Source organism: Fusarium vanettenii (genome assembly GCF_000151355.1).
Source record: "Fusarium vanettenii 77-13-4 chromosome 4 genomic scaffold NECHAsca_3_chr4_2_0, whole genome shotgun sequence".
Classification (NCBI taxonomy): Eukaryota; Fungi; Ascomycota; class Sordariomycetes; order Hypocreales; family Nectriaceae; genus Fusarium; species Fusarium vanettenii.
The window spans coordinates 953,179-971,307 of record NW_003315879.1 but is presented as its reverse complement, the minus strand read 5'-3'; the positions used below and the strand labels follow the sequence as shown (position 1 = coordinate 971,307).

General features: G+C 54.4%; 6 protein-coding genes across 6 annotated transcripts; 4 read left to right on the top strand and 2 right to left on the bottom strand.

Annotated features, from left to right (window-relative positions):
- The first annotated feature begins 798 nt into the window (after positions 1–798).
- Positions 799–2,076, top strand: NECHADRAFT_99994 (uncharacterized protein). The gene is made up of 3 exons (XM_003052022.1): positions 799–1,258; positions 1,337–1,751; positions 1,801–2,076. The coding sequence occupies exons 1-3, from the start codon at positions 958–960 to the stop codon at positions 1,865–1,867; spliced, it is 783 nt and encodes a 260-aa protein (XP_003052068.1). The 5' UTR covers positions 799–957; the 3' UTR covers positions 1,868–2,076.
- On the bottom strand, positions 2,058–2,682 carry NECHADRAFT_78877 (uncharacterized protein; the record flags this gene model as incomplete). The annotated part of the gene is made up of 2 exons (XM_003051579.1): positions 2,058–2,318; positions 2,386–2,682. The coding sequence occupies 2 exons, from the start codon at positions 2,680–2,682 to the stop codon at positions 2,058–2,060; spliced, it is 558 nt and encodes a 185-aa protein (XP_003051625.1).
- A 1,814-nt stretch (positions 2,683–4,496) lies between these two features.
- NECHADRAFT_59995 (uncharacterized protein) lies at positions 4,497–6,934 on the top strand (the record flags this gene model as incomplete). The annotated part of the gene is made up of 5 exons (XM_003052021.1): positions 4,497–4,916; positions 5,536–5,868; positions 5,997–6,268; positions 6,323–6,438; positions 6,496–6,934. The coding sequence occupies 5 exons, from the start codon at positions 4,497–4,499 to the stop codon at positions 6,666–6,668; spliced, it is 1,314 nt and encodes a 437-aa protein (XP_003052067.1). The 3' UTR covers positions 6,669–6,934.
- A 1,259-nt stretch (positions 6,935–8,193) lies between these two features.
- On the bottom strand, positions 8,194–10,416 carry NECHADRAFT_68240 (uncharacterized protein; the record flags this gene model as incomplete). Its single annotated transcript, XM_003051578.1, has 2 exons — positions 8,194–9,926; positions 9,982–10,416. The coding sequence occupies 2 exons, from the start codon at positions 10,414–10,416 to the stop codon at positions 8,400–8,402; spliced, it is 1,962 nt and encodes a 653-aa protein (XP_003051624.1). The 3' UTR covers positions 8,194–8,399.
- Positions 10,417–13,292: 2,876 nt separating this feature from the next.
- Positions 13,293–15,878, top strand: NECHADRAFT_59989 (uncharacterized protein). The gene is made up of 3 exons (XM_003052020.1): positions 13,293–13,458; positions 13,718–14,251; positions 14,643–15,878. Exons 2-3 carry the CDS (start codon positions 13,811–13,813, stop codon positions 15,669–15,671), a joined length of 1,470 nt encoding a protein of 489 aa, XP_003052066.1. The 5' UTR covers positions 13,293–13,458; positions 13,718–13,810; the 3' UTR covers positions 15,672–15,878.
- A 1,216-nt stretch (positions 15,879–17,094) lies between these two features.
- Positions 17,095–17,797, top strand: NECHADRAFT_78873 (uncharacterized protein; the record flags this gene model as incomplete). Its single annotated transcript, XM_003052019.1, has 3 exons — positions 17,095–17,173; positions 17,292–17,408; positions 17,541–17,797. 3 exons carry the CDS (start codon positions 17,095–17,097, stop codon positions 17,795–17,797), a joined length of 453 nt encoding a protein of 150 aa, XP_003052065.1.
- Between the last annotated feature and the right edge of the window lie 332 nt (positions 17,798–18,129).

Here is an 18,129-nt window from a genome sequence, read left to right as displayed (position 1 = left end):
TTCGGAAAGCAAATTGGAGGACTCGAGTATACACGAAGACCGCAGCCTTGATGAAAGTTTCAATCGGCCGCAGTCCGTGAATGTTCACGTCAGAACTGGCAGGCAGGAGGTCTGAGACGCGCCGCGCCGAGCTCCCCCGGAAGAAACGTCGGACCGCCCACTTTTTGTTCGACACTGACACTCTCTCTGCTGGTTCCCGTCTCACAGTCCCGTCCTGTTTCCGAGGCTTTGTTGGGCCTGATTACAATGGGGCCCTTTCCGCTGTCCTGTGGGGAGGACCAGGATTGTCCAGCTCCCTGGAGCTGGTTCTGGCTGGCGCTAAAGCACGTTGGAGGAACTGGAACTGTTGTATGTACAGCACAGTAGGTAGGTATCCAACAGGTGGCATCACCGCCTTCTCGCGGGGAGTTGCAGCATCTGGGCGTGCGCTCGCAGTGCAGCGGAGCTACTGTGCCTTTGACGGGCTGGACGATTGGTTTCCTAATTCCGAGGCATGTGCATTGTGCTTTTACCGATTGGCTGCTCGAGCTGGCAGTTCAACATTGTCGAATCGGTTATTCCAGTGGGAGAAACCGTGTCCATTTGGACAATCCATCCATGGAAGGCTGGGGAACAGAATCGCATCATGGGCGCCGTCATGGTTCATTGTCGACTACCTACAAACTAGCTACGCCGTAGAGTCCCTAGACAGTAAGGGTAGCAAGCATCTATCCCCAACGATACAAGGGTCCAGCTTTTTTCCCGCGCAATCCAATTTCACCGGGGCTTTTATCCAACCCGTCATCTCCACCGGAACCTGTTCATCTTCCATCACTTGTCTTCCTTCTTGGCTTGTCCATTAGATTGCTCTCCCTTTCATTCTTCTCCTTTCATACCTCTCCTGCTCCTGTCCATCTCCCCAGACGTCGATAGCACGCGCCGTACCTAATCAGGGTCATAATCATCCAGTTCTCCATCATGCGCTTCTCCTCTTCCACTATCCTCACGGCTCTGCCCGCTCTCGCTGCCGCTCAGGACTCTCCCGTCGACCAGTACAAGGCTCAGTTCCAGGACTTCCTCGGCCAGCTTGGCGGCTACATTCCCAACCCAGGCCACCATGATCCCATCGCTGCGGCCGAGGCCAAGGCTGGCGCCATGAAACTCGACATCCTGACCCTCGAGAACTGGAAGCAGACCCTCTACGAGCCTGTCGCTGCTGATGCCACAACCCCCGAGGAGTGGTGGTTGTTGATTTCTGGCGGAAACAAGACGTGCTACGGTATGTTTGATTCTTTGTGATGCGCAATGCGCTTTGCGACATGCTGCGATAGATAAAGTAGCTAACACGCAAGCATAGGCCGATGCGGAACCGTCGAGCAGGCCTTCAACGAGACCGCAGCCAAGTTCGCGCTTCTCGAGAACAGCCCTCACATGGCCTATCTGAACTGCGATAACCAGCCCATCCTGTGCAATGCGTGGTCCACTGGTCCCGCCAGCCTCTACATCTTTGACCTTCTGCCTGAGCCTGCGCCCGTCGAGATTTACAAGAAGAGGCTCAACCTGACCACCACCACCTCTGACGACCTGGTCGCCCTCCAGGCCTCTGGCGACAAGTCGGACTTCATCCTCGTTGATGGCTGGTTCCACCCCTTCAACGGCAAGGCCGCCGAGACCGGTCTCGCCGTTCCCTTCGGCTACGTCATGTGGGCTTTCGGCCTGATCCCCAACTGGCTGTTCATGCTTCTCGTCTCCTTCGGCAGCCGAACCATGATGTGAGTTTCCAAACCCAGCAATGGTGACTTTGATGCTGATATAGAATAGGAACCGCCGCATGGCTCCTGATGTGGCCGGTCGTCCCCAGGGCGGTGCTGCTCCTCAACGCCAATAAGTGGGAGAGGCTTTAGGGATTGGTGTTAATGAATGATGGGTATCTGAAGATGTTTTATGCCATGAGCGAATGCCGGGGGTACTATCGCTCAATAATACGAGAATTCTGATATGAACCGTCACGACAAGGGTTGGCTGTTTTGTTTCTTGTAGCGTTAGTTGTAGAGGGACATGGTAGAACCTCAATCGCTTCAAGATTTGTTTTGGCAAGCTGCTTCCACGTTCTTGAGGCCGTCGATGATGTCCTCGCTGATTTGACCGTTGGCGAACTTGCCATATCGTAGATCGCTGAGTGCGCCGATCGTCTGTTGTACTGACTCGAGAAGCGCAGCCTCCTCCTCTTTCAACTTTTCGATTTCGGCCTCGAGTGCTCCAGCTGCTCCCTCTAATTCGGGGATAACGGACGCGAGGGTATGCTTGGCGCTCGCAGCACCTGATGCTTCGCCAAAGAGCTGTACGAAACCTATGTTAGTTCCCGAGAAGCAAATATTGTTTGTGTTGGGGAATGATGAAACACACCGCTCGTTCCATTTCAATCTCTGCATCCATATCCTCGCGCTCCGCTTCTCTCTTGGCCCGCACAACCTGGCGGCGCATGCTGACTCCCCGCTTGGCCTCATCGGCAATGTTCTCTGCGACCTCGTCGAGGAGCGCTGTACGTTGGGATTGTAGGTCTCGAAAGAGCGCTCGGACGAGAGGTGCCGACTGCAACGGCCGAGGGAACAGCGCCTTGAACTGCTCTAGAGTCGTGATGGCGGTGAGAGCCGACGGCTGGATGAGGTAGTTGGCGAGAATCTCGGTTTCGGTGGGCGCCATTTTTGCAGGGTCGATAATTGAGCGTCTACAAGGGGTCGAAAAGGTAGTATTACAATGGCAAGAGGAAACAATAGTACCAATGGCTGTGATCATAGATTGATCATGTATTGCCAGAAAGTTGCAGACGCGTCGACAATGACAGAAGACGCGTTAAGTGCTCGTCTCCACTAATCGCAATTCAACATACAGTGTTCATGCTGTTACTGTGCACTGTCTGCTATTATCATGGATTCAATGTCAACTCAAGATTTCGTTTCTAGATTGGCATCTGGAAAGTAGCAAGCTAAGGACCAATTAGCAGCCCTCTTCTATTTCTAAAGTTTTGTCTATCTACAAAATATATAAGTGGCCCGTTGATCTCCAATTCGACTGCACATGGCCTGATCGCTAATCACGTCTACTCGAAGCTTGGCGGTAGATGCAGTAGGGATCTGCTCGCATTACCGCTACTAACAATGCCAACAATTTCTATCCGAGCGAGCATCAGGTCCATCTCAGGGACGCTTCAGTTCAGGGCTTCATATGCTGATGGGTAGTCGTTGATGCTGGAGTGACACTATCAAGCCATGCATCCTGACCTTCCATCATCCACTAGCAGTGACTTGTTTCTCAGGGTCGCCCTTCCACTAGATAAAGGTAGTAAAAGTACCTCTGGGGGCATTTATCTAAGATGATCGATCTTTGATAGGTACACGTTCATCCTCAGACGTGGATGGCTAGTGACAAGGGGGCTGTGCGCCTTCATGGATGTGGTTGAGAAGACGTGTACTGGGATAGATGACGATCTCAACATTCTGAGATAGATAGCCCCATGAGACGGGCTTGATTGTAAATTGTGGCCTAGAGGGTCGGCACCAGAAACCTGTGACACCAGACAGAAAGACTGTGTGCTTGGCCTTTACAGGGAGAGTCGCAAGTTCCGCAGGCTGGCACACACAGTAAGTCACTTGATCAAATCGTCCCAAAAATGGGTACACTCAAGGTTCTTATGCTCTCTTGAGTCATCAGGGCGCCTACTGATTCTTGCCAGCTGACCCAATGTTTGAAGGCGGCAAGTTTGGGTGTTCAAAGAGTGCTGAAGTCTCCATCAACATACGCAACCCCCTACAAACCTGGTCCAGGCTGGACCATATGACTATTAGTGACAGTGGATATGTGACTTACATACCATAGGGCACCATAAGCATCAAATCTTATTATTAGTGAATGCTCTCTACGGACTTTTTAGAGGTCTTGGCCATATATCCGGCCTTCTGTTGGGCCGGTCAGCTGAAATGCTCAAGAGGCGCCGCTGAAAGGCCAGATTGGGTTATTGATGTGGTTTTGAAGGGCCAGCCACAATGAAGAGCTGCTTGATGAACAGAGGCAGAAGATGCTGGGGCAAATTGGCCATGGAAAGGGACCCGAGTTAAGGGTGATTGTAGATGGTTTACAAGGGCGACTCTCCATTTACTGAATCACAGTCACTCCAAATGTTCAAGGGGCGACCCCACGGACTGGTTAGAGGTGGAGGCTTATCTTATCGCACCAGCCAAGCCAATGCAGGAGTCCCAGGCGCGTCGCGTCAATCAAAAAAGGCCCGGGCATTGTCCCATTAACGCGACCTACTGTGTCCCTGGGCAGGAAAACACTGTACTGCATCCGTCCAGTCTCAACATCCCCGTCTGGACCTTGGAACTATCAACGCCTGCAACCAAATCACGAGGCTTTATCATACGCAGCATTTCAACTGGTCTATATACCCCTGAACCATTATCTTCTCACTTCTGCGCATCTACAGCATCAGTTCTGGGCTCCTTTAGCCAGCCAGAATCATGGCCCCTGCTAGACAACAGCCGGCGCCGCCCCCATTCAGCAAGGACGAAAAAGTCCTCTGCTTTCACATGGACATGCTCTACGAAGCCAAGATCATGGACGTGCAGGCCGGTGAGAAGCCCGGGGACGGGTACAAGTACAAGGTGCACTACAAAGGGTGGAAGAACACCTGGGACGACTGGGTCCTGGTTGACCGTATCCGACCCTTCGACGACGAGCACAAAGAGCTCGCCGCACAGCTTCGCGCCCAGCTGAAGCATAACCTGCAGAGAAGTGCCAAGCAGCCCAAGAAGGGTCTACGGAGCGGTGCGGAATCCGCCAGGGTCAGTGAAGAGCGATCCGGATCCGCCACCATCCAAGGAAGCCGAGGAGGCAGACGCGGAAAGGACTGGGAACTTGAGCAGGTAAGGTCTCCATTTGTTTTGCATTGCTTCTACTTCTCAGCCATTTTGTTGTAATCTCACAAGGTCTCTGATGCGCACCCTCAGAGTTGTGGGATGCAGCATGAGGACACTCATACCTCTGGTAAGTGCCTTGAGGGAGTACAGATGAGCTTCAGCCTAGCAGACTGGCTCGTGATGGCCTCTAAAGTTAGATTGGCCCTCTGAAAGTATCGGGGGAGAATTGCGGCTCTATCACGAACCATGGCCAGCCAGTAAGTGCTGTGACAGTGTCCAAGGCTGCTTGTTCTGCTCCGTGACCTGTAACCTTTGGCTACCTACCTCCTATCAAACTGCCACTGCACTGCATCGCATCCATCGCCTCGCCTCGCCTCGCCTCGCACCTCAGTTTTTGCCCACCTCAAATAGGTAAATTCGATCCTGCATCTTGCAGAACTGCCTACTTCATATCATTTTCCCCGCCAAATCATTTTTCTTTTCATCCAGGCACCTGCTTGACCTCTTCTCCCCTCCCAATATTCTTCACACTTCTCTCTCCTGCGGATTATCTCCTTCTTTTGCATCCTCATCTGCACACGCATTTCTACCCCGGCGATTCAACACAATGACTCTTGTTCGCCCTCCTCCTGCTCGGCAGGTTTTCCCGATATCAAATGCTCGAGGCTCTCCAGAAATGACTTCCTCGCCCGAGTCCACTCCCTCTCCCTGCTCTTCTCTGTCCAGCGGCAGCCGTGGGCGAAAGAGAGTGAGAATCGCCAGGCTTCGCGAGCCCTTTGATCATCTCACCTGTCTCCCGCCCCCCAACCACCGTTATGTCAAGGAGCCCAGGAAAAGCAGCCCCCTGAATATCGATGTCACGACCACGACATCCAGGAAGCGTCGCTCGACAGCCTCCAGGTCGCCCAAGTCTCGGGCCAAACCAAAGCAGCCGTCGCCTCCTCCCCTTGAATCCCTCGAGGCTCTTGAGACGGTAGATACACACCACCCTAATCGCCTTTGACTTTTATGTTGCCCTGCCTTCACACACCCTCTGGTTCTTTTTCTGCCTTTGCTTCCATCGCTTGACCTCCGCCATGTGCTCCGCTAACTATTCAATAGGAGGACTCCTTTCACAACAAGCCCATGATCAACATCCCGATACCCGACCATATTCAGGCGATGCTGGTCGACGACTGGGAGAACATCACCAAGAACAACCAGCTCGTCCCCCTTCCTCACTCTAAGCCGGTGAACAAGATTCTGGACGACTATCTGGCCCATGAGCGACCCCACCGAGAAGAAGGATCCTCCAGCATGGACATTCTGGAAGAGGTCGTTGCTGGATTCCGTGAGTACTTTGAGAAGGCGCTTAGCAGGATTCTCCTGTACCGGTACGTTTCGTTCCCTGTCTGTCAAGAGAAATCGCATGGCTAATGAGTGTTCAGATTCGAGCGCCACCAGTTCATGGACCTCCGCAAAATGTGGGAGAATGCAGAGTCCGAGTCTGCGGCCAAGACCGTCTGCGATGTCTACGGCGCCGAACATCTCGCTCGTCTGATCGGTAAGCGACACACTCTTGCACTTCATCACGCACAATGACTGATTGACTTTTGTACAGTGTCCCTCCCTGAACTTCTTGCGCAAACCAACATGGATCAACAGTCCGTTTCGCGTCTCCGGGAGGAGATTGGCAAGTTCAACGTCTGGCTTGGCCGCAACTGCGAGAACTACTTTGTCAGCGAGTACGAGACCCCTTCTCAGGACTACATCGACAAGGCTCGCAGCTTCTAAACCCGGCACGCCTCGGGACCATCTTTGCGAAGCAGTAACCCGACCTTGATCACTACGCTTCAGGGGGAATAACTGCTTTTGCTAGCTTGCTTCGGTTTCTCCCACGTCTAGGTACAGGATGAACTGAACAGGCTTGACCACGAGATTTGAGCTACACATAACAGGAGAGGAACTTTGGGCCTTTGTCACGGCCTCTTTTGGGGAGCAATACAGGAATTCGGTCGAGATAGGTAGAGGTTGGGTGGTGTAGGATAATTGGAAGCTTTCGTAATAATACCTTGTTTCAACATGTCTCTGTTCTGCTTGGGATTGACTCCTTATGCCCGAATGTGCTCAAGTTTACTCAGGCACAGGCTACATCAAGTCGTGATCGTGTTGTAATCTTTCACACATTGTGATTTGTCGTGATTCTATTCTCCCTACAGAGCCAACATCACATCGTCAGCTCTGTCTTTTGTACAGAATGTCGTTACAGTATGGTACAATCCTAGTCTCTGTTCTTTTTCCCCTTCCCTCGCATCATTCCCCTCTTGCCCTCACTTCTTGGTATCCCTCACATCCGCGGCACAGCCTTCTCGATATAGAACCCCTTATCCGGCGTCCGCGTCGCCTTGAGCTGCTGCTTGTTCATCGGGCGGTCCACCTCCTGGACGCGCACCAGCTCCTTGACCTTGAGGATCATACCGGCGAACTGGGGGTGCACCGGGTGGAAGACGGTCTGCATGCGGCGGCGCAGGCCCAGGGCCGCTAGGACGCCGCGTGTCCGCTCGGGGAGACCGATGGCGGATCGGTGGAGGGTGATTCGGAAGTAGGACATTGTGAATTCTTCTTGTCGTTGAGAAGTAGGAGGTTTCGTAGAGACGGTTTTCGGAGGTGAGGTTCGTGTTTGCGTGCTATATCTGGAGTAATTGTCGTATGAGAATAGGCTCTTCAAGGACAGCAATGGTTGATCTTACCATCAATGGTGTATAAATGCGCTCAAGTACAGTCAAAGAGGGATACAGCAGCCCGCCGTTCACGTCTCGTCTCGTCGGTCGTCCTCGTTCAAGCAAGCACAAGCCGGACCAACGTCAAAATCCACCCACCAGCGCCAAGCCTTTTCCGCCAGGACCGGTGCCAATTCCGCCGTATGAGGGTCGTCATGTGACCACCCACCACACACTTATCTTATCTCTCCAACATTCTCATGATGGAGCCACGTGATGAAATATGGGATGAAGACCAGACGTTGACAATTGCAAGGACAAGATACCTAGGTACACAGACACCAACGGTACTTCTAGCAACCTCTGTGGTACCAGCAGGATACTTCACGGGGCCCCGTTTATCTTCCCGCTCGGCTCCCGAAGATCACGTTAGATGCCCATGGGGAAGGCCATGTAAGCCGACATGTGCATGGCCTAGACATCATGACTGCATCTGGTGTCGTTATCAGGCGGTGGCCGACCTGACGATGGTATTCACTATGGAGCATTGAACAACGTCCAACCGCCGGTCTCACTCATTGATAGGCACATGGCAAATATTCATTGCAAACATCAACATTCATGTCTATAAGTTCAAGCGAGTAATAAGGAGCGCCATCTTGTGGCCTCCTGCACTAGTTACATTGTATTGGAAATCTCATACAGACCACCGTCTTCCGCGGCACGTCTATGAAGGTCGTCACAAAATCATCATTGCACGACCCAGCCTCTTATCCCCCATTGCATTACTGTTTTCCGCATTCCTTTAAAGAGAAACCTCGACACGGCCCTCAGCGCCGCCACCCTGCTGCAGGTTGGGGAGGAGGTAGGTGATATCATCCCAAGGATGACGGTAGAGACCAGTGCGCAGGCGCTTCTGGTCGAGGAAGTGGGCAATCAGACCAATGCTTCGGCCGAGGACGAAGAGACCGTTGAGAACACCCATCTTAAGATAGTCCTCAGCCTCCTCAGCAGAGAAGGCACCGCAGTTGCGGAGAAGGTCGACGAAGCAGACAGCGATGCAGCCATCGACGTTCAGGATAAGATTGTCCTTCTTGGAGGTGGTGACAGTCTCAACAGCGAGGGCGTAGTCGAGGAGCTTGTGGCTGGGGAAGTTGGCAAGAACGTACTCCTTGACAAGCTCGACACGCAGATCGGGGTTGTTTCGCGACTTGATTCGGTGACCAATACCGGGGATGAGCTTGTTGGCCTTGCGCATGCTGTCGACGAACTCACGGGGGCTGAGACCCTTGTCGAAAGCCCGGGTGAACTCCTCAGCGGCACCGTCAAGGGCACCACCGAATCGAGAACCAATGGTCAGCAGACCAGAAACAAGGGCGCTGATGAGGTCCTTGCCGGCACGGGTAGTGATGATGGTGTTCATGGCACCGGACACGGCGGGACCGTGGTCGGCAGTAAGCATGAGAACCATCTCGAGGAACTTGGAGGCGTAGGTGGGCAGGCGGCGGCGGAACCACAGCAGCGACATGACACCACCAATGCCGATATCCTCCTTGAAAACGTCGGAGATGGGCATACCGGCGTAGAGGAGCTCCTGACCACGGTCATCGGAGATGGTGGAGATGAAGGCAGCAGGCTTTCGGATAAGGCCAAGCTCCTGAGCCCAAGAGTAGTCGATGGGGATCTTGGGAACGACGGGCTCGGGCTGAGGGACGATAGTGCCCTTGGAGACAAGGCCGTCGTAGACCTCCTTGAGGACGTTGGGGAGGTCCTCGAAGGTGTTGGGGACGTAGAAGCCAGCCTCACGCATCTTCTCGTTCTTCATGGCAGCAGTCTCAAGCTGAGAGTTGGCGAAGGAACCGGCGTGACCGAACTGGACCTCGGTCTTGAACATGCTGGCGCAGGTACCAATGGCCCAGGCGACAATGGGCTTGGTGATGATGCCCTGCTTAACGGCATCAATCACCTTGTACTCCTCAACACCACCGACCTCACCAAGGAGGACGAGGATCTTGCACTCGGGGTCGGCCTGGTATCGCAGCAGGTGGTCGATGAAGGTGGTACCGGGGTATCGGTCACCGCCAATAGCAATACCCTCATAGACACCGTCGGTGTTGCCCGCAATAATGTTGTTGAGCTCGTTGGACATACCACCAGACTTGGAGACGTAGCCGACGGAACCCTTGCGGTAGAGCTTGGAGGCGACAATGTTGTCCATCATACCACCAGTGTTACCGATCTTGAAGCTGCCGGGCTTGATACCACCGACGGTGGCGGGGCCGATGATGGTGACGCCCTTCTTCTTGGCGACATGAGCGATCTCGCGAGCTCGCTGGGGACTGCGTTAGCAATTGCTCAAGCTCTGGAGCGCAATTGATTCAACTTACTCGCTCGGGGACACCCTCAGCAATGATGGCAATGGTCTTGATCTGGGGGAACTCCATAAGCTCCATGGTGGAGCTGTAGACACTTCGCGACGAGGCAAAGTTGACAACGACATCAACGTCGGGGTGCTTGCTCACGGCCTTCTCGACCTGCTGGTAGACGGGCAGCAGAGTCTCGCTGGTGCCCCAGTACATCTTGCTGACGAATTGACCGCCAAAGGTGTAAATGATACCGGCAACCGAGGGCTTAGCGCGCTTGCAGATGAAGTCGAAGTCCAGCATGCCCTGGACGGCTCGGGGCTGGAGACCGTAGACGAAGCATCGCGTCTTGCCGGTGAAGAGAGCATGCTCGGGGAGAGGGCTCAGCGGCCGGCTGGGAGCCGGGAAACGCTGGATGTTGTCGTTGGCCGACAGGCTGCTGGAGGAAGCGGGAGCCATGGTGAATGTCGAGCTCGCTTGTGTGTAGATGGAGAGATCTGGAGGTTTGAGCGCTGGAGGGACCAGAAGATGGTGTCAGCAGCTGGAAGAAGACGCTTTGAGCTCCGGGGGAAGTGCTGCCTCAAAGGAATTAGACGGAGAGGAGGAAGGATGTATGAGGAGAAAAAGAGGAAGGAGCAATGGACGAGAGAAACGCTCGAGGATAGGATGAGGAGATGCGACAGTTGAAGGGGACGAGGGGGCGGGGAGGAGGTGAGTGAGAATTCAGGAGGAATGAACTGGGCTTGGTTTTTTGGTTGACTTTCAAGGGTCAAAGACGGCGGGACGTTTCTCTACTGGACGGCCAAGTTGGCGGGCGGGCTCGTCAAAGCTGTCGGCAGCTGGCGGGGATGGAGAGCACCTGCTGGGATCGATGAGTGAGGCCGCGGTACCTGAGGTCACCCACACCACAAAAATTTAGTGGGGTTGGCGGGCTGGCGCCGCTGGGACATGGCAGGCTTGGGGTCGGGTAGCGGGTACTTCAGGTACATGCTCGGGACCATACCCCTGCTGGACCCCCGGTGCAGCAACATGTACCTCAAGTACCTGGCACTAGCCACCACATGCGCCAGATTTCTCACCCATCCATTGAACCACTTGAGAGCGCTTTCGGAGGCAGAACACAACACCACCAAAAGCAAAAGCCAGAGGGATTTGCTCACCTCACCCTTGGGCCAACAATTGGGTCGTGTCGAGGGCTCATCAAGGCAATCTGTTCTAATTGCCAAAGTAGGAAATACCTCGTCTGACCTGGAATGGAATTAACTAGCCTCAGCTTTTCCCTGCGAACGGCCAATGGCTCCCGTCATGGATGGTGCATGAATTCACCATCCAGCCAGTTGGGGAAGAGATCCAGCTTTTCTTTGGGGATTCGCTTGTAGTCGGGGTCCTCTTTTTTTTTTCTTGTTGATCTGTTGAATCCATGTCCCTTTTTGTGGTTTGCGATTGAGCTTGTCAAGCTTCCAAGCCCAGGTACCGGTACTTGGCGTGAGGGGACCATTGCCAGTTCCAGGCGTCGATAGCGGCTTGTCCCCCACCATAGCCGCCCCAAGACCTTGCAAGACGTTGATGTGAATCGTTGCAATCCAAGACGGGACCCATTGAAACGATTGATGCCGAGCCCATGCGGATTTTTTTCTGTCTCTGGTTTCGGGTGGGAGAGACAAGAAGGATGCTCGCCCGGGTTTCGTGAGACGAGGGGTTAATCTGGCCTCCAGCTGGGGGCCAACCCCATTCCCTGTATTGCCCATGGTCGTTGAAGATCTCACCAGATCGTCGGCATGAACCTGAAAGGCATCCTCGGGATGTCGTAAGCCCCTATTTCAGGAGGCAGGGCGGCCAGTAAGCCACCGCAGAACAGTCAGCTCTCGCTTGTGTGTTTGCTGGTGGTGTGGTGGCATGTCATCTTTTCCCAATCCCATGCCCTTTTTCAGGGATGATACAGAGTGAATGAAATGGCGGACACTGGTCAAGCTGCAGCGCGGTGCAGAGATGGACGAGACCAAGGGTTGCTGGCTTCCCACAAGGGTCCGCCTGGCTTGGTGTGTCGCCAAGAAATGAAACTCGACGGTCAGCCTCTGCGGGATGAAGCCACTGTCTTCTCCTGATCCCTCCGACTCATGTTCCACAGATAACATCAAGTTCCAATAAGGTACGCTTGTGCCAGAAAAAACCTCCACCGAATGTCGGAGGTAGATGCAATAAAAAAGACTCTGATCCCGTAGCCAGCCGGCCATTGTGGGCTTGTGAGAGTGGACTGGATCGTCCATGGAACAGCTCGAGTGAGAGCTTCCATCCACTTGGAGGGGGATGGAGGGGCATAGCGGCTAAGGTCAGGGTACCTCAGGTCGGGGGTGGCGCCCACGGGCTGACCACCCGCTAAAACAGCCACCGTGCGTCCTTCCATCTGCTCAGCGCCCGGACATGGGCAGGAGCCTCCAGTCGGGTCAAGGATGATTGCCTTAAGCTCACCTCACCTCGACTCACCGCAAGGTCGGTCAGTCACCGCAGCGTGCGTGCAACATGAGAATACTTGTCTCGCGTCGCCCTCGTGGCGCTCAAGGTGTCTGATCAGGGGCTCTGAGACCCGGCGCGACCGCTAAAGCCATCCCCGGGACCCGAAGCCAATCGTTCCCTATCTCAGGGACGGGAAACTTCCCCAGCCTTGACCCAGGTTGCATTGGATGCCCTGCCCTGCCCTGCCCTGGTGCTCGCTCCCGCAGACTACCTCCCCGCTCAACGGTTTGGTTGCCGGTCAACGTCGACACTTTCCTCTCCCGCAAAAGAAAGTGCAGAGAAAAGAATAATGCCGAGAAGCTGATAGAAGCTCCTGGGCAAATGAGCACCGTCTCGGGAAATTGACCTGGGTTCCATTCGTAGGTAGCGTGCAAAATGGTTGCTGCGGTTTTCGGCGGTTTGTCGAGTCAACTAGTCGTACGTAAGGTGTCGCCCCTGGTCCACTTGGTCCTCAACAGCTTCCATCCAATGTCCTCAGCATGGGGGCCAAAGTGACAAGGCGACATGTACCGGTACCTCGAATGTCGCAGAGTGAGCTCATCGCTTTTTCAGGCGGGCAGCCATGACAGTCCCCAATGAATTTTTGGCGACCGCGGGTATGTCGGTTTTCCAGGGCCCAGGTACCTCGGCCACGCCCTGGCCGAGCTTGTCACTCCAGGTACCCAAGGTACAGACTGACCGCCCGCCCCAGAGCCCGCCAGGTTGTCGCGCCCCCTCCCCCCCTTCCAACCCCTCCACTCCACCCGCATCTTCCCCTTTGAGGCGCCAAAATCCTGGGAGCTTCGTTTTTTCGAGAGAGCTCACCTCACTCAGTGCGTCCCGCCTCTTTCTTTGCTCTTCTCATCCTCTCATCGTCTTGACCTGAAGCATCCTCCCTTCCTCCTCTTTCGCCTTCATCTCGTCGTCATAATCTCTGCTTCTCGCTTCCTGTTGCAGAGTTCTTCTCAATCGCCAATTTCAACTTCATTGTCGCAGCCCGCTTCAGTGGTGAGTGAGCTCTTCCCCGCCGACCCTCGCATCGTGCAATTTGGACAACTTGTCGCAATCGCAACCGCAATTGCTTCCCTGAGGCCTTGATTGTTGCGCCAGACTCGTCCTCGTAATATCCAATCTTTGCGCCCGAGTAGCTTTGGCTGTAGTTCCAGCTCCATCTTGAAGTTGAACTTGCAACTCAATTGCGCACTTGCGAGCCGTCATCCATCCATTTGTCGCCGAACTCGACCGCTGACCAACTTCCTCGGTCTAGAATTGAACAAGAAAAAAGGAATAAGCAGACACTTGCCAGCTCATTCCATACTCACCTTTTTTCCCCGTTCATCTCCCATTCTCATAATCCAAAATGTCCGCCAAGTCGATCCTCGAGGCCGACGGCAAGGCCATCCTCAACTACCACCTCACTCGTGCTCCCGTCATCAAGCCGAGCCCTCTTCCTCCTCCCGCCAAGCACAACCCTCCCACCAGACTGGCTTCGTTGTACTTCCCCGAGGATGCCAACGTCGAGGACATTCTGAACCAGGCCGAGGTCACCTACCCTTGGCTCCTCCAGACCGACGCCAAGTTCGTCGCAAAGCCCGATCAGCTCATCAAGCGACGAGGAAAGAGTGGTCTCCTTGCCCTGAACAAGACCTGGCCTGAGGCCAAGGCCTGGGTTGCTGAGCGAGCCGGCAAGGAGCAGCAGGTTGAGCACACCACTGGCGTCTTGAGGCAATTCCTCGTTGAGCCTTTCGTCCCTCACCCTCAAGACACCGAGTACTACATCAACATCAACTCGGTCCGCGATGTAAGTTGAAGTTTCTTGTTCCTCAGATCTTGATTCCGAATTGGGTTGGTACTCCGGACGAGTGTTCGGGGGTCTCAACAGCAAGGCTCACCAGGGAGTCAATGAAAAAAGACAAGAGAAGGAAATTGTTCAGGAGGAGAAAGGGGCCTGTGGCAACTTGTATTCGTGATTTTGGCGTTGCAAGAGTCGAACTGGTCTGGATTTGTGGGTTCGTTCAAAAGCTCTGCCGGTAATCATTGTTTTGTACCGACGGGCGAACGGATGCCGCGATAAGGACCCTTCGGAACCACCCCCTGGCCTGCTCGGGCCCCTCCGTCGGAAATCTACCGAACGCTCCGGACCACCGATCCATCTCCGTGTGTGAGCTTTTACTAATATTGATTGACCATAGGGCGACTGGATCCTCTTCACCCACGAGGGTGGTGTTGATGTCGGTGATGTTGACGCCAAGGCTGAGAAGCTCTTGATCCCCGTTGACCTCGCCGAGTACCCCTCCAACGAGGAGATTGCTGCTACTCTCCTCAAGAACGTCCCCGAGGGCGTCCACAATGTCCTCGTCGACTTCATCACCCGTCTGTATGCCGTCTATGTCGACTGCCAGTTCACCTACCTCGAGATCAACCCCCTGGTGGTGATCCCCAACGAGGACAAGACCTCTGCTGCTGTCCACTTCCTGGATCTTGCTGCCAAGCTCGACCAGACTGCCGACTTTGAGTGTGGTGTCAAGTGGGCTATTGCCCGATCTCCTGCTGCCCTTGGCCTCACCAACGTCGCCGCTGCTACCGGCGACAAGGTCAACATCGATGCTGGTCCTCCCATGGAGTTCCCTGCCCCCTTCGGCCGTGAGCTGACCAAGGAGGAGGCTTACATCGCTGACCTCGATGCTAAGACTGGTGCTTCTCTCAAGCTTACCGTCCTCAACGCCAAGGGTCGCATCTGGACTCTGGTCGCTGGTGGTGGTGCCTCGGTCGTCTACGCCGATGCCATTGCCTCTGCCGGCTTTGCTGATGAGCTCGCCAACTACGGCGAGTACTCTGGTGCTCCCACCGAGTCCCAGACCTACCACTATGCCCGAACCGTCCTTGACCTCCTTCTCCGTGCTCCCGAGTCCGACAAGGGCAAGGTCCTGTTCATCGGTGGTGGTATTGCCAACTTCACCAACGTTGCCAGCACCTTCAAGGGTGTCATCCGGGCGCTGCGGGACTTTGCTCCCAAGCTGAACGAGCACAACGTCCAGATCTGGGTGCGACGTGCTGGCCCCAACTACCAGGAGGGTCTCAAGAACATGAAGGCCGCTACCCAGGAGCTCGGCCTCAACGCCAAGATCTTTGGCCCTGAGATGCACGTCTCCGGTATCGTGCCCCTGGCTCTCATCCCCGGAAAGTGGGAGGAGAGCAAGGCGCAGGAGTTCCAGGGTTAAAGGAGAAGAGATCTTGACCGGGTGGTCAGTCGGGTATAAAGGGATGGCGCGGGTATATACAAGATACCTGGAGTGAACGACTTTTTGTACTGCAAGATAGAACGGATGATGCAATTCCCAGGCTTGGGGCCGATGATGAGGGGTCAACCAAGCCGTGTATGGCAGTATTCTATGACGGAAAGAAAGCTAATAGATTTGATGACACTCATGATGATGTTCTTCTGTGTGCTTGCGTTTGCGTTTATTGTTTTTTGATGCGTTTGCCCAGCTGCATGAGGCTCTCTCGTCCTTGGTTTGTTCTCTCCTTCTATCCCATTTCGAGCAAACGAGTTCCCCCCTTGGTCGTTTGTCCCGTTCAACCCCCACTTACATGATATCTGAAACAGGAGCCGGATATCTCTTATTCGCCCATCTCATTGTGAGGCTTGCTGTACCACCACACACCTCAAGTCTGCAGTGAGCTCCTCGTCATGGTCTGCGTAACCATTCCCACGAGATTGGACCTTCCGCATAGGTAGGATGTTGAATATCAGGCCATGGATAGCCGAGTTCCGTATGTACCCAGCATGGCTCCTGCCTCGAAGATCGAAACATGTCCCCTTTCTCGCCAGAATCTTCCACTCGTCGCCCAGGGAGTGCAGGCTCCTTCTGCATCCAAGCTCAGCTCCTCCGCTTTAAGGACGACTCCTTCCCTCTTAAACCAGACGAACTGGTCCGTGTGACAGTGTTGAGTCATCGTTGAGACTCAAGTGACCCGTCCCATGATGACCTCCTTCCTCAATAAAGACCCAAGGCGTGGGTGAAAGGAGGGGGTGAGCCTCTGCAAACGAAGGAAGGAGGCAACTACGTATTGGGAAGTCATGCGCCCGTGGTACCGAACGGATCGGACCTTCCCACAATAGGCGGCCGGGGTCCCTTCGGAACGGCGAACGGAGGGGTCGACGGCCTATCACGCTCCCGCCGCCGAGACATCCAGTGTCTTGGTGTTGACGCAATGCAGACCCTAAGACGCCTGAAAATGCAGGACGCCGCCAGGACTCTTCAGAGTATGCACGGCAGGTGGATGTCATGCCGTGAGGCAAGCGGGTCGTTCTTTGGGACAATACAAAAACCCTTCTCCTCCCCCAGACAAACGCTGTCCTCTTTTCATTCTCTTTCTATTCATCTTCTTCAACACTCGATCCGTCTGCACAAGCACGCTCCTCTTTCCTGTCCTCGCTCGTCTACTTCTTTCACGCATACACTCTTCCTCTCACGCTTGCCCTTGCTGGGTCCTCGTTGCGTCTATGGAACGTTCACGTCGCCCCTGGGCTCGCCCCATTTCCCCGAGCTGTCGCTCACCAAGTCGGTTCTCTGACTTGACTGTCCTCAGTTCTTCACTGGTATGATTCCCAGCTTCGTGCTCCCTTTCCTGCTGCTCATCATGTTGCAAAGCACTCTGTACCGCCTCACACCTCGTTCCCCTGACACTCCGCTGTCAGCAGCTACCAAGACCCGACAAGGTCAGTTTCAATGCTTCCCTACCGTCACTCTTCATGTACCAACCCGTGACAGTTTCCTTGTACCGGCTCAAGTGCCCAACTGTCTTAGTGATCTCTCACTGTTATCTATCACATCAAGGTAAGCACTTCGCCCCTTCTCCACCATTACCACGAGCCCTGTTGACGTTGCGGCAGCTCTCTGCAATGTCTCACTACAACTATGAAGATGATGAGGTCTACAATGGCCCTGGCTGTTGTATGAAGTGCTGTCGCGCACTTGACGTTGGTAATCATGATGCGTGCGGGGCATGTTACTGTCGCCGTGTTTTCCGGCCTGACTATGACCGTGATATATATCCCGGGTTGAGTCTTGGCGAATATTACCCAGGGCGTCGACTCGAGGATTGGGAGGATACGTCCAGCAGCGCTACGCCTGCCGCTACGACTAACAACTCCAACAACCGAGGTGGGCGTGGAACTTCTTCCCGGAACACCTCCGATTCGACATCCCACAGTGGCCGTCAGGCTACGACCACCTCCGAGACTCGCCAGTCTCCTGAGAACGGTGCAGGATCCAAGGACTCTGACAAGTCCGAGGAAAAGAAGCCTAAGCCATCCTGGTGTGAGTCCCCCTCGAAGAAGTGAACGCTCTTACACTGACCATGGCTTGTGTCGACAGTTGCCACTCTCTTTTCCTGGCTCTGGTGAACTTGATCCAGCGCGGTGATGTCGAGCATGACTTACTCACTGCACACTTTGGTACGGCACGGATCTCGTTACAAGACGAGATTGAGGTAAACACACGAGGAGGGATACACGAGGAACACAAGCGGGAAACACAGGGGGTGAACATGGAATGAACTTTACTGCATCGATAGCACGTTACCACACTGGGCGCTGGTCATCGCCTGGGCATGACTTTACGACACTGGACTCTGATAGTCCTTGGGGTATCCCCTTATCACATTGGACGCGGG